This window comes from Pygocentrus nattereri, chromosome 16 (genome assembly GCF_015220715.1).
Source record: "Pygocentrus nattereri isolate fPygNat1 chromosome 16, fPygNat1.pri, whole genome shotgun sequence".
Taxonomy (NCBI): domain Eukaryota; kingdom Metazoa; phylum Chordata; class Actinopteri; order Characiformes; family Serrasalmidae; genus Pygocentrus; species Pygocentrus nattereri.
In genome coordinates this window covers 33,099,731-33,112,253 of record NC_051226.1, presented here as the reverse complement: position 1 = coordinate 33,112,253, position 12,523 = coordinate 33,099,731, and the positions used below count along the sequence as shown (strand labels likewise).

Genomic DNA, 12,523 nt, shown 5'->3' with positions numbered 1-12,523 from the left:
ATCCACACCTGCAACACACCTAACCTAACATAACCACACCTGCAACACATCTTACCTAACATAACCACACCTGCAACACACCTAACCTAACCACACCTGCAACACCTCTTACCTAACATAACCACACCTGCAACACACCTAACATAACCACACCTGCAACACACCTAACCTAATCTGACCACACCTTCAACACACCTAACCTAACATATCCATACCTGTAACACACCTAACCTAACATAACCATATTTGCAACACACCTAACCTAACCACACCCGTAACGCACCTAACCTAACATAACCACACCTTCAACACACCTAACCTAATATAACCACACCTGCAACACACCTAACCTAACATAACCACACCTGCAACACACCCAACATAACCACACCTGCAACACACCTAACCTAACAACACCTGTAAAACACCTAACCTAACATAACCACACCTTCAACACACCTAACCTAACATAACCACACCTGCAACACACCCAACATAACCACACCTGCAACACACCTAACCTAACAACACCTGTAAAACACCTAACCTAACATAACCACACCTTCAACACACCTAACCTAACATAACCACACCTGCAACACACCCAACATAACCACACCTGCAACACACCTAACCTAACAACACCTGTAAAACACCTAACCTAACATAACCACACCTTCAACACACCTAACCTAACCACACCTTCAACACACCTAACCTAATATAACCACACCTTCAACACACCTAACCTAATATAACCACACCTGCAACACACCTAACCTAACATAACCACACCTGTAAAACACCTAACCTAACTTAACCACACCTGTTACACACCTATCCTAAATTAACCACACCTAACCTAACATAACCACACCTGTAACACACGTAAGTACACTTATAACACACCTAACCCAACCACACATGTAACACATCTAACCTAACTTAACCACACATGTAACACACCTAACCTAACATAACCACACCTGTAACATCCCTAACTTAACCACACCTGTAACACACCTAACCTAACATAACCACACCTGCAACACACCTAACCTAACATAACCACACCTGTAAAACACCTAACCTAACTTAACCACACCTGTTACACACCTAACCTAAATTAACCACACCTAACCTAACATAACCACACCTGAAACACACGTAAGTACACATGTAACACACCTAACCCAACCACACATGTAACACACCTAAGCTGTCCACACCTGTAACACATCTAACCTAACTTAACCACACTTGTAACACGCCTAACCTAACATAACCACACCTTTAACATCCCTAACTTAACCACACCTGTAACACATCTAACCTAACCTAACCTAACCACACCTGTAACACACCTAAACTAACATAATCACACCTGTAACACACCTAACCCAACCTAACCACACCTGTAACACACCTAACCTAAGTACACATATAACACACCTAACCCAACCACATATGTAACACACCTAACCTGACCACACCTGTAACGCATCTAACCTAACCACACCTGTAACACACCTAAACTAACATAACCACATATGTAACACGCCTAACCTGACCACACCTCTAACGCATCTAACCTAACCTAACCAAACCTGTAACACACCTAAGCTATCCACACCTGTAGTAGTTTGAGAACCACTGATAGTTCACAGCACATGGGGGGGGCTTTAAATTTCTGGATAAAAGATATTAGTATATCATCACACATCCACCTCAGGCTGTGTCAAATAGTAAAATACTCTCTAGTAGACTTGCTTATGTGGTTTCTAACACCTCATGACAGGCTGTTCTACAGCGTGGACTAAAGTAAGTTAGCAAAGCTAAACACAGTAACAGCAGCCCGATTTCATCTGTACTTTTTGTGGGGAAAGTAGAGCAGCTCTTATCACTCTTTTGCGAGTTCCAGTCAGAGAACAGCGTGAAAATATCCTGACCGTTTTTACCCCCTTCTCGAATTACTAGTCGACTCAAATGAACTCAACTGAAATGCGGGACTGCAACAGCTCCTTCGGCCTGGATGTGCAGGCCTCAGGCAAGAAAAAGAACAATCTAGAACAATCCGTCTTTAGCAAAGAAAAACCTCAGAGTTAAAACGATAATTTAGCGAAAAACCAGATGTACTCCGTCACTCCAAATTTGATTGGTCAGTCAAGACTCGAGAGGTGAGAATCTTATCTTCTTTAGTTTTAGTACTGGGGCTACAAAGCTAATGCAGCTAATAGGTAATGGATGCTAAAGTCCAGCTAATTAGCATGGTGCTAGCTTCAGGCCTGAAACATCATACACTCACCTCAATACCACGTCGAGTTGCTAAGTAATGTTAAATGGAGTTGCTTACCCTTGTGTTCTCAACCTTTTCCACCCCATGACCCACCGATTTATCACTGGAAAGCATTTTTAAACCAAGTTCATTAACGTGGGTTTTGTGAAGTTTCTGCAGATTTTCTTTTTCTGTCACTTGCGAGTGAACAATTCAAAACGCTGTACGAATTTTATTTTGGGAGCAAAAAATAGACAAAGCTGCTTTGTGTGCTGTTGTTGCAGAGCTTGTATTAATATGGTTTACCATTTGAAAACACTTTATATTTCATTTTTATTATTAAGCCGTATTATTAATTTGTCACAGATTTTACGACATCGATGGCCCCTGGCTGTTCTGAATAAAGTTGCTCTCATTTACATCACGACTTTGACGTCTGAATTTTTTCGCTTTGTTTTTTTCCGTTTTTTACATATTATTAACATTTCTTGGAAATATTACTTCACCCACAATCCTTCAACTGCATAATTAATCACAACAACCACTCTACTTTACAGCAGTTAGACTCAACGTGCTACTTGACAGCTCCGTTTAAGAAATCTTTCTACTTTTATGTTACACAGCAAGATGAGGTGAATCTACAAATGTTCACATTTCTAGGCAAATTTAAACAATAAGAAATGATCTTCATTAAACCAAGGAAATTATTTCAAGGCACTTAACGTTAAAGCAGTCATTCGCATGTCTAAAAGCAGGAAGCTTCGGCGACAGAAGCTGCCCCTTCAGATGAGCTAATGCTAAAGCTAACACAGGAGCTAGCCAGAGGGGAAGGAGGACTCCACCTTTTACTCAAAGTCTTTTTGGGAAATTTTAATTTTAATCATTTTAAAAGTTATTTTAAATAAAAAATGTAAAGTACATTAATATTTAACCGTACAGAATGTTTTTAATTGAAATATCAATGACGTACAACCTTGTTTAATCTGACTGATTTATCAAGGTAACTGTAAGTTGCTAGATAGCTAGCTACAGTAACCCAGACAAGGATTAGCTAACCTTAGAATTAGTGTAAGCCTGTCTGTTTCTAGTTTTGAATTTAAGCTGTGAGCTTGGCCTTTTACAGAGTTTATTTTTAAAAATTTGATGCCTCAGGAATAAAATAAAAACAGCTGCACCCTCCAGATTATCAGGTGCTCGTCTGAGAGGCCAGTCAATCATAATTTTTCGTTAATTCCGTTACTCAGTAGCCGCATTAGCCTTGTAGCTCCGGCCCTAAAACTTCAGACACCTAACATGTCTCGGGCTGATTAGCTAAATTTTGGTTAAGGAAGGAAAACAGCCTAAACTGACTGTTTACCTAAGTTTTTTTCATTAAAATGTGATTTATTTGGATTGTCTTTAAAATCCTTGACGTCAAGATACAAGTTACTTCTAACTTCACATTTCAGTCAAAATATCTTATGCAAATGCTGCTAAAGTTCCAAACATTACTGTTGACACCAAAGTCCATACATATTATTAAGATTTTGGAATTCAGTTTTTGTGATGTCACATGAACACATTTACATACATCTGCCTGTTCAGCGTACAGCAGTTTAGCCCGCCCACTCCTGCTGAAGTTATAAGAAGCGTTTCAGCCTGGACTGCTTTCTGAATGAAGTGCCATACAGGGCAGCCAATAAGAACAGAGCTCATTTGCATACATTAGTCTTAAAGGCACAGCCTCTTTAACTCCAAGTGCTGGACAGACATGAAATATCACTGATTTTGTTGCATAAAATTACGCAAATGTAACAAAGTTGGCTTCACAGGAAAGAGTGAAACAAATACAGTCCTGACTTACACAGCATTAGTGTATAAAGCTGCTTCTGTAAATCGCTGGGCAACTACGTGTATTATATATATATATGTATCATTATATCCATGGAAACACATTACACAAAGCAATTAAATAAGCAACGGGAAAATATGTTTGTTATGCGCCTCAATTAGCATGTAATTGAAGTCCACTGGTGCAGGCAGTGAGATATAATTACAGCCTGGAAGGCCTGAGCTATTATTAGCGTTATTATATTAGTAGTTATTATTGCACTACTATCAGTAATAAAGCTGCAGCGCTGTGTAGTAACCATGCTGTTACACAACTAAAGACAAACAAAGGCATACAGCAATGTGCTATATCCCTCCTTCTCCTCCATCTAGAATAAGCCCACCCTTATAAAGCAAGGAAACTTTGCACACTGAAGGTTCTGCACAGGTCCGTTTTCGTTTCTCAATGTACAAACAACGTCAATATCCCCTCAAGAGGTACAGCAGTGGTTTAAAGGTCCAATTGTGCACCTTAAAAGTTTTTCCAGGTGAAAAGTTCATTTTTTCATAACTGAATGTTTTAAAACAGAACAACAAAATAAAAAGCCTGGAGGCGAGTCGGGTGGGGGGGGGTACAGCTTAGAACATATCATTTCAGTGGATGGTGGTTCAGTTATGTTCCCTGACTAAAGGCACCAAGGGTCCCACCCCAGTGTCAGTTTACTACCTTTATTTTTAAGAGTGCAGAAGGCTTTTCATTTGAAACGATGGTCACGAGCATTGTGCGAACAGTCAGAGCGGAGTTGAATGAAGGGGACTGGACTGTTCAGGCTATCTTAGCACCCCGTGAAGAGGTTGGAGTGACTACATTCTGCAACGTTCTTAAGTTCAGTTTTACATTTTGCTAACTTTTTTGGGCAGTTTGGGTCTGAAATGTGACTAAAGTGGGTCAAAATGACCTCTTTTATTCTGTGTAAGCCTGACAAATCGCTCGCAGTAATGTGCTAATGCTAGCCAGTTAGCCAGCGAGGGCGACGTACTGTTAAGCACTTTACAGCAAGAAAATGTACTGAATGAAACAGTAAGGCTGAAGGCCTGAGCCTGATCTTCAGTGGATGGACAGCAAAGAAATCAAGCTAATGGTGGCGGAAGTTACGCAGGGAGGGTGGTCTTGACCTGGTTTTATGGGGGCTTGTGGCCTACCACCGCTGCTGAAAAGAATCCTAGAGGAAACACTGTAAAACAGTAAAAGTCCTCATGGCAAAATTGGTAACGTCAGCATTTTGTGGGGAAAAACACAGCTAACGCAGTGTTTGGCAACCCAAATGCCAAGAAAAGCCATTATGTCCTGTTTTAACAAAAATCGAACCACTTTAGGAGCCACATTTTATATTTATATTATGGGTGTAACAGTTTAATATCTTGGCTGTAAACATGTCCAGGAAGGGCAGAAAGATTTGGGGAAAAATATCTAACTGCACTAATATTGAAACTATTCTTTTTTGGCCAAGAAGTTCAGAATGTCCACTTTTTCTGCCTTGAGGTTTGACCAAAGCACATAAAGGTTTGCAGCTCATATACAGGCAGTTCACAAACTTAGGTTCAGTTTTCCCATTTAAAACTTCAAATTGATAATGCAGGGTAGAATTTCCAAAAAACTGACCTCTTAAAGTTTGATAGAACATGATTCATCTTTCAGCCTCAGTATGTGCTAATGTTCTAGTAGAGCCGAAAAAAATATAACAAACAAAAACGCAAACTTACCTTGCTCTGCTTTAAGCTTTAGCTCAGCTATAGCTGCTAATGGGAGCTGCTTACCTGAACGGCAAGTTTTACAGCAGCTTTCATACACAGTGGCAATTCAAATAGCTTTACACAAAGAGAAAATAAAGCATTAGATATTAATGCAGCTAATAACATTCATGAGAACCAGCAGCTCAGAAAGACTTTCGCAGGATTGTTATAAAGACATAAGAGGTCAGAAACACAACTGCAATTATTCTCAAGGCACCCTGAAGTCGCATTTGAAATCACATTTCATATTTCATTTCAACATATAAGACAATGAAAGAGCAATTAAAATAAATCGAGGGATTAAAACGGTGCTGAGATGAAGTACAGTAAGAGTACGGGAGAACATTACATCCTCAGATCTAGCACTGATCAGTCATCTGCTACTGTGAAACTCTTAAAGTTAAAGTTAGCTCAACTTAAAGTTGACTTAGTTATTCCAGGTTCTTATTGAGGGAGCAGAAGGAACCACCAGATTCTCAGTGTAATGAGAATGCCTTTAGCCTCGATTTAGCCTTTAGCACAGCAGCACGCTAGTAATCTATTAGTCAACTGCACCACTCAGCAGCGGGGTCTCGTGGCCCGTCACTTCAACCAAGCCGGAAAAAACACTCAAGGCTTTTTGACAGCATGAACAACGATGATATTTACAAAACAAAGAAACACATATGTGAGACAAACAACTCAAAAAATTTGGATGTGAAACAACATTCAGCTCTGTTCTGCAGCCAGAGAAGCTGCTGTTTGTTGATGTGTAAACACATTGTTTTACACAATAAAGGTATTTTCCATTTCGATTGTTAAATATGGTTCTACTTACTAATTATATCATAAAGGAATATATACAGCAAATGTACAAAAATAGGTTTTCTTATGCATCTAATGTATCGTTGTAGTTGGAACAAACCCTAGCGCATTTTTGTCATTTTTCTTTTTTGTTCTTCATTTATTTCGCTGTTGTCGGAAGAAAATCTCGTATGTCAGATTTTGTGCAACGGGGAGCGAGGAGGCGGACGCATATGCGGAGATAAGCGAGATTTATTAAGGGCAAATCCAGGGTCATGGTCAATACCATGGTCCAGGGTCATAGAGCCAACACGGATAGAACGGGGGGCAGACATGACAAACCAACAATAAACAATAAGTAGGTTCAAACACACAGTAACCAGAATAACCAGCAACCAACAATGCAAACAGTTCAGACAACAATTTAAACACCAACAAAGCACAGCAAACACAAGGGGCAAACACAGGGCTTAAATATAGATGGAAAACAAGGGACAGGTGGAAAACAGGTGGAGACATCAGGGGTGGAGTCATGAAACGAGGGGGCAGGACCAAAACAAATGCACATGGAAGACCAAAACAAAAAGCACACTGAGTGGGAGGAGCCAATAGTGACATTTTGCCATTCTTCAGTTTTTGATATAACTTCAAAATGGCTGTTGTCCTTTATGTTGTGTGTAAATTTCATGATGAATGGACCAAAATAAATGGCCTAAAATTTAAAAATTCGTAGTAGGTTTTTTCCTTCTCCTCTCAAGTTACCATTGTGGAGATATGGGTTTTTTCCTTCTACATGTTTCTTATGTATATACAAATATATATATATATATAGTTTCATCCTAGCGAGAGTTATTACAGAATATTTGGGGCCTTTTCGATTAAATGGATGAATATGAATGAATGAATGAATGAATAAATAAATAAAAATAAATAATCCAATTTGTAAATACCTAATTGAGCAAGTCTAGCTGACTGTGTTTTATTTGTGACACTGAACAGATTTTACCAAAACATGCAACTGTATAAATGTCAAGGTCCGTTAGGGTGAATAAAGTATCGGTATTGACACAAGTTTAAGGATCAGGTATCAGTATCGGAAGGGAAAAAGTGGTATCCGTGCATTTGCAATCTGTAGAGTCACCTTTTACATTCCATCTCATCACGAGATCATCTGTGACTCACAGCCAGAGTTATGAGCCTATGAAGAGGGGCTGAGATACACATCATCTGTGCGGAACTGCTGGATTAGTGTGTCCGTCCACAGTGAAACTGACCAATGGACACTCGAGAAATCACGAAGGACTGACCGTCACGCCGGACACCCTTCATTCTTCATTCAGTCCACATTGGAGACGCGTGTGAAACGGCCTACGGAGAGTTTACAGCTGCTGCAGCGCTTTTGGAAAGCAGCGATGAAGATAACGGAGCATTTTGATATGAAACATATGATGACTGAGAGAAACAAACTGAGAGAATACAACAATTAATAGTTGTATGACACTTGAAAACGATTATTAAGCAGTTGTAACACATTAATAAGAAAACAGAGATGTTATATCTGATGAATATGGGTGTGAAGATGAACATGTGATTTAAATTGACAGGTTTAACAGCACCTGACGGAGATCAGCAAACATCAGAATGGGAGGTTTGACATTGTAGATGAAGGTGGGTTCACTATTAGGCAAACAAGTCACTGTTTCCCCTTTTATTTATGTGTTACGTGCTTGCTAATGATGTTTATGCCTACGTTATAAGCATCAATCAACTCACTGTAAGCCGTTTATAAACCCAATAATGGTAATCTTATTCTGAAGCAGTACCCAGCTAGCTCTCTCTCTCTCTCTCTCTCTCTCTCTCTCTCCCTCCCTCTCTCTCTCTCTCTCTCTGAGCAGCACGTGCTCTGGCGCGTCCTCACGCGACGTAAACAAACAGGCTGCAGGAAGACTGCAAGGCCAAAACAACAACAAACAAACAAACAAGCTACTCTTATTGTTCTACCTCATTAATGCAGATATAATGGGCGATCCTAGTGCTACATTATCATTGGATTAACGTCAGATTAGCAATAAATGGTAGATTAAAGATGATTAATCAATGAATTAGACGTTAGATAAGAGGATAAACGATCAATACAGCAGACAAACGTTCAACTAACGTCAGGGATTATCGTTTTGGTCGAGGCTGGATTAGCAGTAGAACCACAACACCGGAGTGATGTTGATTTATCGCTAGATTAGGAGTGGAATAACAAGCCAGAAAAATGGTTCTTTAGTAAAAGCAGTGGTTCTGTTTAGAACCAGAAACACTCAAGGCACGCTTAAATGCTTACTTGTATGGTGAAATGTTCTAGATAGCATGAAAAAAAGGGTTCTACTGCTGCTACAAGCTTGACACTGCAGATACAGCAGAACCCTCAGACACACTTGACGGTTTCACTCTTGAAGACGGTTCTTTAGTGAAAGCAGTAGTTCTGTTTAGAACCTTAAACACTCAAAGAGCCCGATGCATGCTTAAACGCTTCTCTGCATGCTGAAAGGTTCTAGATAGCACCAAAAGCGCTTTCGCTATTGCTACAAGCTTGACACTGTAGATACCGCAGAACCCTCAGACACACTTGATGGTTTCACTCTTGAAGACAGTTCTTTAGTGAAAGCTGTGGTTCTGTTTAGAACCTTAAACCCTTTGCATGCTTAAACGCTTCTCTGCATGGTGAAATGTTCTAGATAGCACCAAAAGGGGTTCATCTATTGCTAGAAGAGATTGAGTTGTTGCTATAGCAGAACCCTCATTGGTGCTATCTAGAATCATCAACAACATATTGAGTATATATAGCTATGTCCAACTATATCTACACATACACATAACAATACTACAGAAAGAACCCTTTCACCATGCACAGAACCACTTACACAGGTAAAGGGTCCTCTGAGTGTTTGTGGTTCTACACAGAACCACTGTCTTCACCAAAGGACTACCTTTTAGGAGAGTGTATCAAGCCATGACACATTCTCCCTCAACATGAAGAGCCATTTGACCACGCAGAGAACCCTTTAAGCATGCTATGGGTTCTTTAAGTGTTCATGGTTCTATACAGAACCACTGTCTTCACCAAAGAACCGTTTATTGGTAGTTTCAGTGTGTAGGGAAGACCCAGTGCTGTCACAAGCATGGTGCAGAAAACCAACCCATGTGTTTATGCACCAACTAAAAGCTCTCGCGCTGCGTGTTTGTGTCCTCGCGTGCACGTGAAGGCCAGCCAGCGCGAGCTTAAAGCGACGCAGCGCAGTTGCCCCAAAATTACAAAAAAAAACACGAATATTAGCGCAAAAACCTTGAAACCCTGCGCACGCTTGCGGTGCAATTCGGGTCCTTGCGCAAGTTCCCATCCAAACAGGAAGCTTGATTAATCCCAACACACACACACACACACACACATCGATACACACGCTGAACACACACACGAATATATATGTGTGTATACATGCGAGCGCGCGCGCACACGAACCCTGTTTCATGAAGCTGGAGTCAGTTTCTTCTTCGAATTCCCCCGGTCCACCTTAAATGGTACAGCAGTAACATTCTGGCGCCTGTAACTGCTGCACCGTTTAAGGTGGAACGGGAAAATTCGAAGCCGAAAGCTGGCGAAGAGGAAGCCTCGTCCCTGTTTACCTGCTTGCCCCTGTAAAACAGGCGCTGCTGCTCCGGACTAACGTGGAAAATGTCCTGGATCTTCAGGCGCAGGGACTCGATTTTGGTCAGCCGGGACAAATCCTCCACAGTCCGGGTCTCCTTCCCGTCTATGGTCCGGACTTGGATCCACATCTCCGGGTGTGCAGTTTTTCTGTTTAGTTTTTTTTTTTTTTGCGCAAAAATGCTCTTCTTTCAGGGGGTTTTGGGGGGGGAAAGAGGGGCAACTCGGTCTCAAAGTGCTCACGGTGCCATGCGTACACACATATACACACACATACATACACACACATACACATACACACGCACGCACGCACACACACACACACATATATACACACACTTTCTAGCCGAGAAGAGGCGTTGTTTTTTAATCGCACCCGTTTTCCTAAAGGTCCCGCCTCTTCCTGTGCGCTGATTGGCTACATACGTGCGCTGGGATTGGCTAGCGCTGCGGAAAAACTCGCAGCCAATCACAGTGACGCTGCCCGCGCAGGAGCAGCCAATCGGAACGCCGAAAGTGGCGGGACTTGGCGGAAAGCAGGTGGGAAATAAAAGCTCCAACTCAAATCTCGCGAAATTAAAGATGAAATGTGCATTTAAAGACACAGGCGGCTTTTATTTATTTTAGCTTTGCGATTTTTGAACAAGTTGGGGGGAAAATGATTTGTTGATTTTATTAATAACGACAGTTAGACCTTTTTAATATACACTCTTAAAAACGATGGTTCTTCAAGGGTTCTATCCCTGCTGAAAAAAGACCACAAGAACCGTTATGAGGGAACCGTGATTGTTTTGCTTTTAGAACCATGAGTTCTATGTAGACCTACACGCATGCTTAAATGGTTCTTTGTGTGGGGAAATACTGATGGAGGATATGTATAAAATATGTATAAAATGCTGGTTCTTTAGTAAAGTAATTGGTTCTATGTACACATGATTAAATAGTTCTTCGCATGATGGTTCTATGTTTATAGAATGAGCCTTTTCGAAAAACGTATTCTACATAGCACCAAAAAGGGTTCTTCTGTTGTTAAAACAGGACGGTGCTAGAACCCTGTACCACACATTCTACATCAGTCTGAAGAAACATGTCACCATGCATCTATTAAATCCAAATACCTAAAAAAGGTGTCATCAAATTCTAATTCATATCTTCATACGGGCAAGAGCGTCACTGTGGTCAGAACCTGACCACTGATTAAGGGATAGAGCAGGGGTCATCGAATAGATCTCACCCGGGGCTCTATGGGTTTCACTCATTCTCTCCCACATGTTTAGCAGTTTGAGGATTCACCACAAGGGGGAGCTACTAGTAACAATAATGCTGACTTTTACGCTAGATTTAGTGTCCTGTTCTTAAAGTAAAGAACTGTTCTCATCTTCGTTCTCTTGAGTGTGTGTAGATTCTGTTCTTACCTCAGAACAAATCCCAAATAAGAAAACACTGGTGAATGTCAGAATCTTCGTGAACACTGCGTAAGTGGGTTTAAGAAGAAATTTCTTCTTAAGAAAGGTTGGTGAACGAGGAACAATGTTGCCCGTCGTTAGTATTATATAATGACAGCAGCTTTATGAGAATCCACTTGTATTAAAATACAGTATATATGAGCACAGAGAGCAGGAGAGAGAGGCCAGACACAAAGGGCTGACACCACCTGACACCAGGCAGAATGCAAATATGATGCAATGATGTCACAAATATGCTAATTAGCACATGGCGTCATCTACTGACTTTTCAAACACGGCTTTAGCTACTTTAGGAGTTGGCAACACTAAGTGCCTTTACATTGACTTAATAATCTGATCATAATCTGATTTTCAGCAGCTGTCTGATTATTAAGTGGTGGTGTAAACAGCAAACTCTGATTCCTTAGATCAGATTAAGGTCTAGGAGTCTGATAAAGAGGCTGGATGTGGGTTCAGTAACGGGATGGGTGTTTCAGTGCATGTGTACTCTTACTCTGATTTCTTTCGTTTCCCTCAGTCTGAGCGTGTGTGAAAACAGAGTGCCGTCCCGGAAACAGCGAGCAGCGTTCAACACGGCACCCCGAGACGCTACACGGCACTTTTGCTCAACAACATAAAGAGTTTAAATATCAGTCTTCTAGATGATGTTTATTCATATTTAGAATGAGTGTCAAGTTACGTTTACGTCGCGTCTTCTTCTGT

The 12,523-nt window shown here is 40.8% G+C and overlaps 1 protein-coding gene across 1 annotated transcript in view; it reads right to left on the bottom strand.

Annotated features, from left to right (window-relative positions):
• LOC108410755 (E3 ubiquitin-protein ligase UHRF2) overlaps window positions 1-10,675 on the bottom strand; it is a 112,969-nt gene extending 102,294 nt beyond the window's left edge. The window contains exon 1 of the mRNA XM_017681998.2: window positions 10,334-10,675. Within this exon, the coding sequence (XP_017537487.1) occupies window positions 10,334-10,486 (153 nt within the window). The 5' untranslated portion in view covers window positions 10,487-10,675. The remainder of the gene's footprint in view (window positions 1-10,333) is intronic.
• Window positions 10,676-12,523: the final 1,848 nt, after the last annotated feature.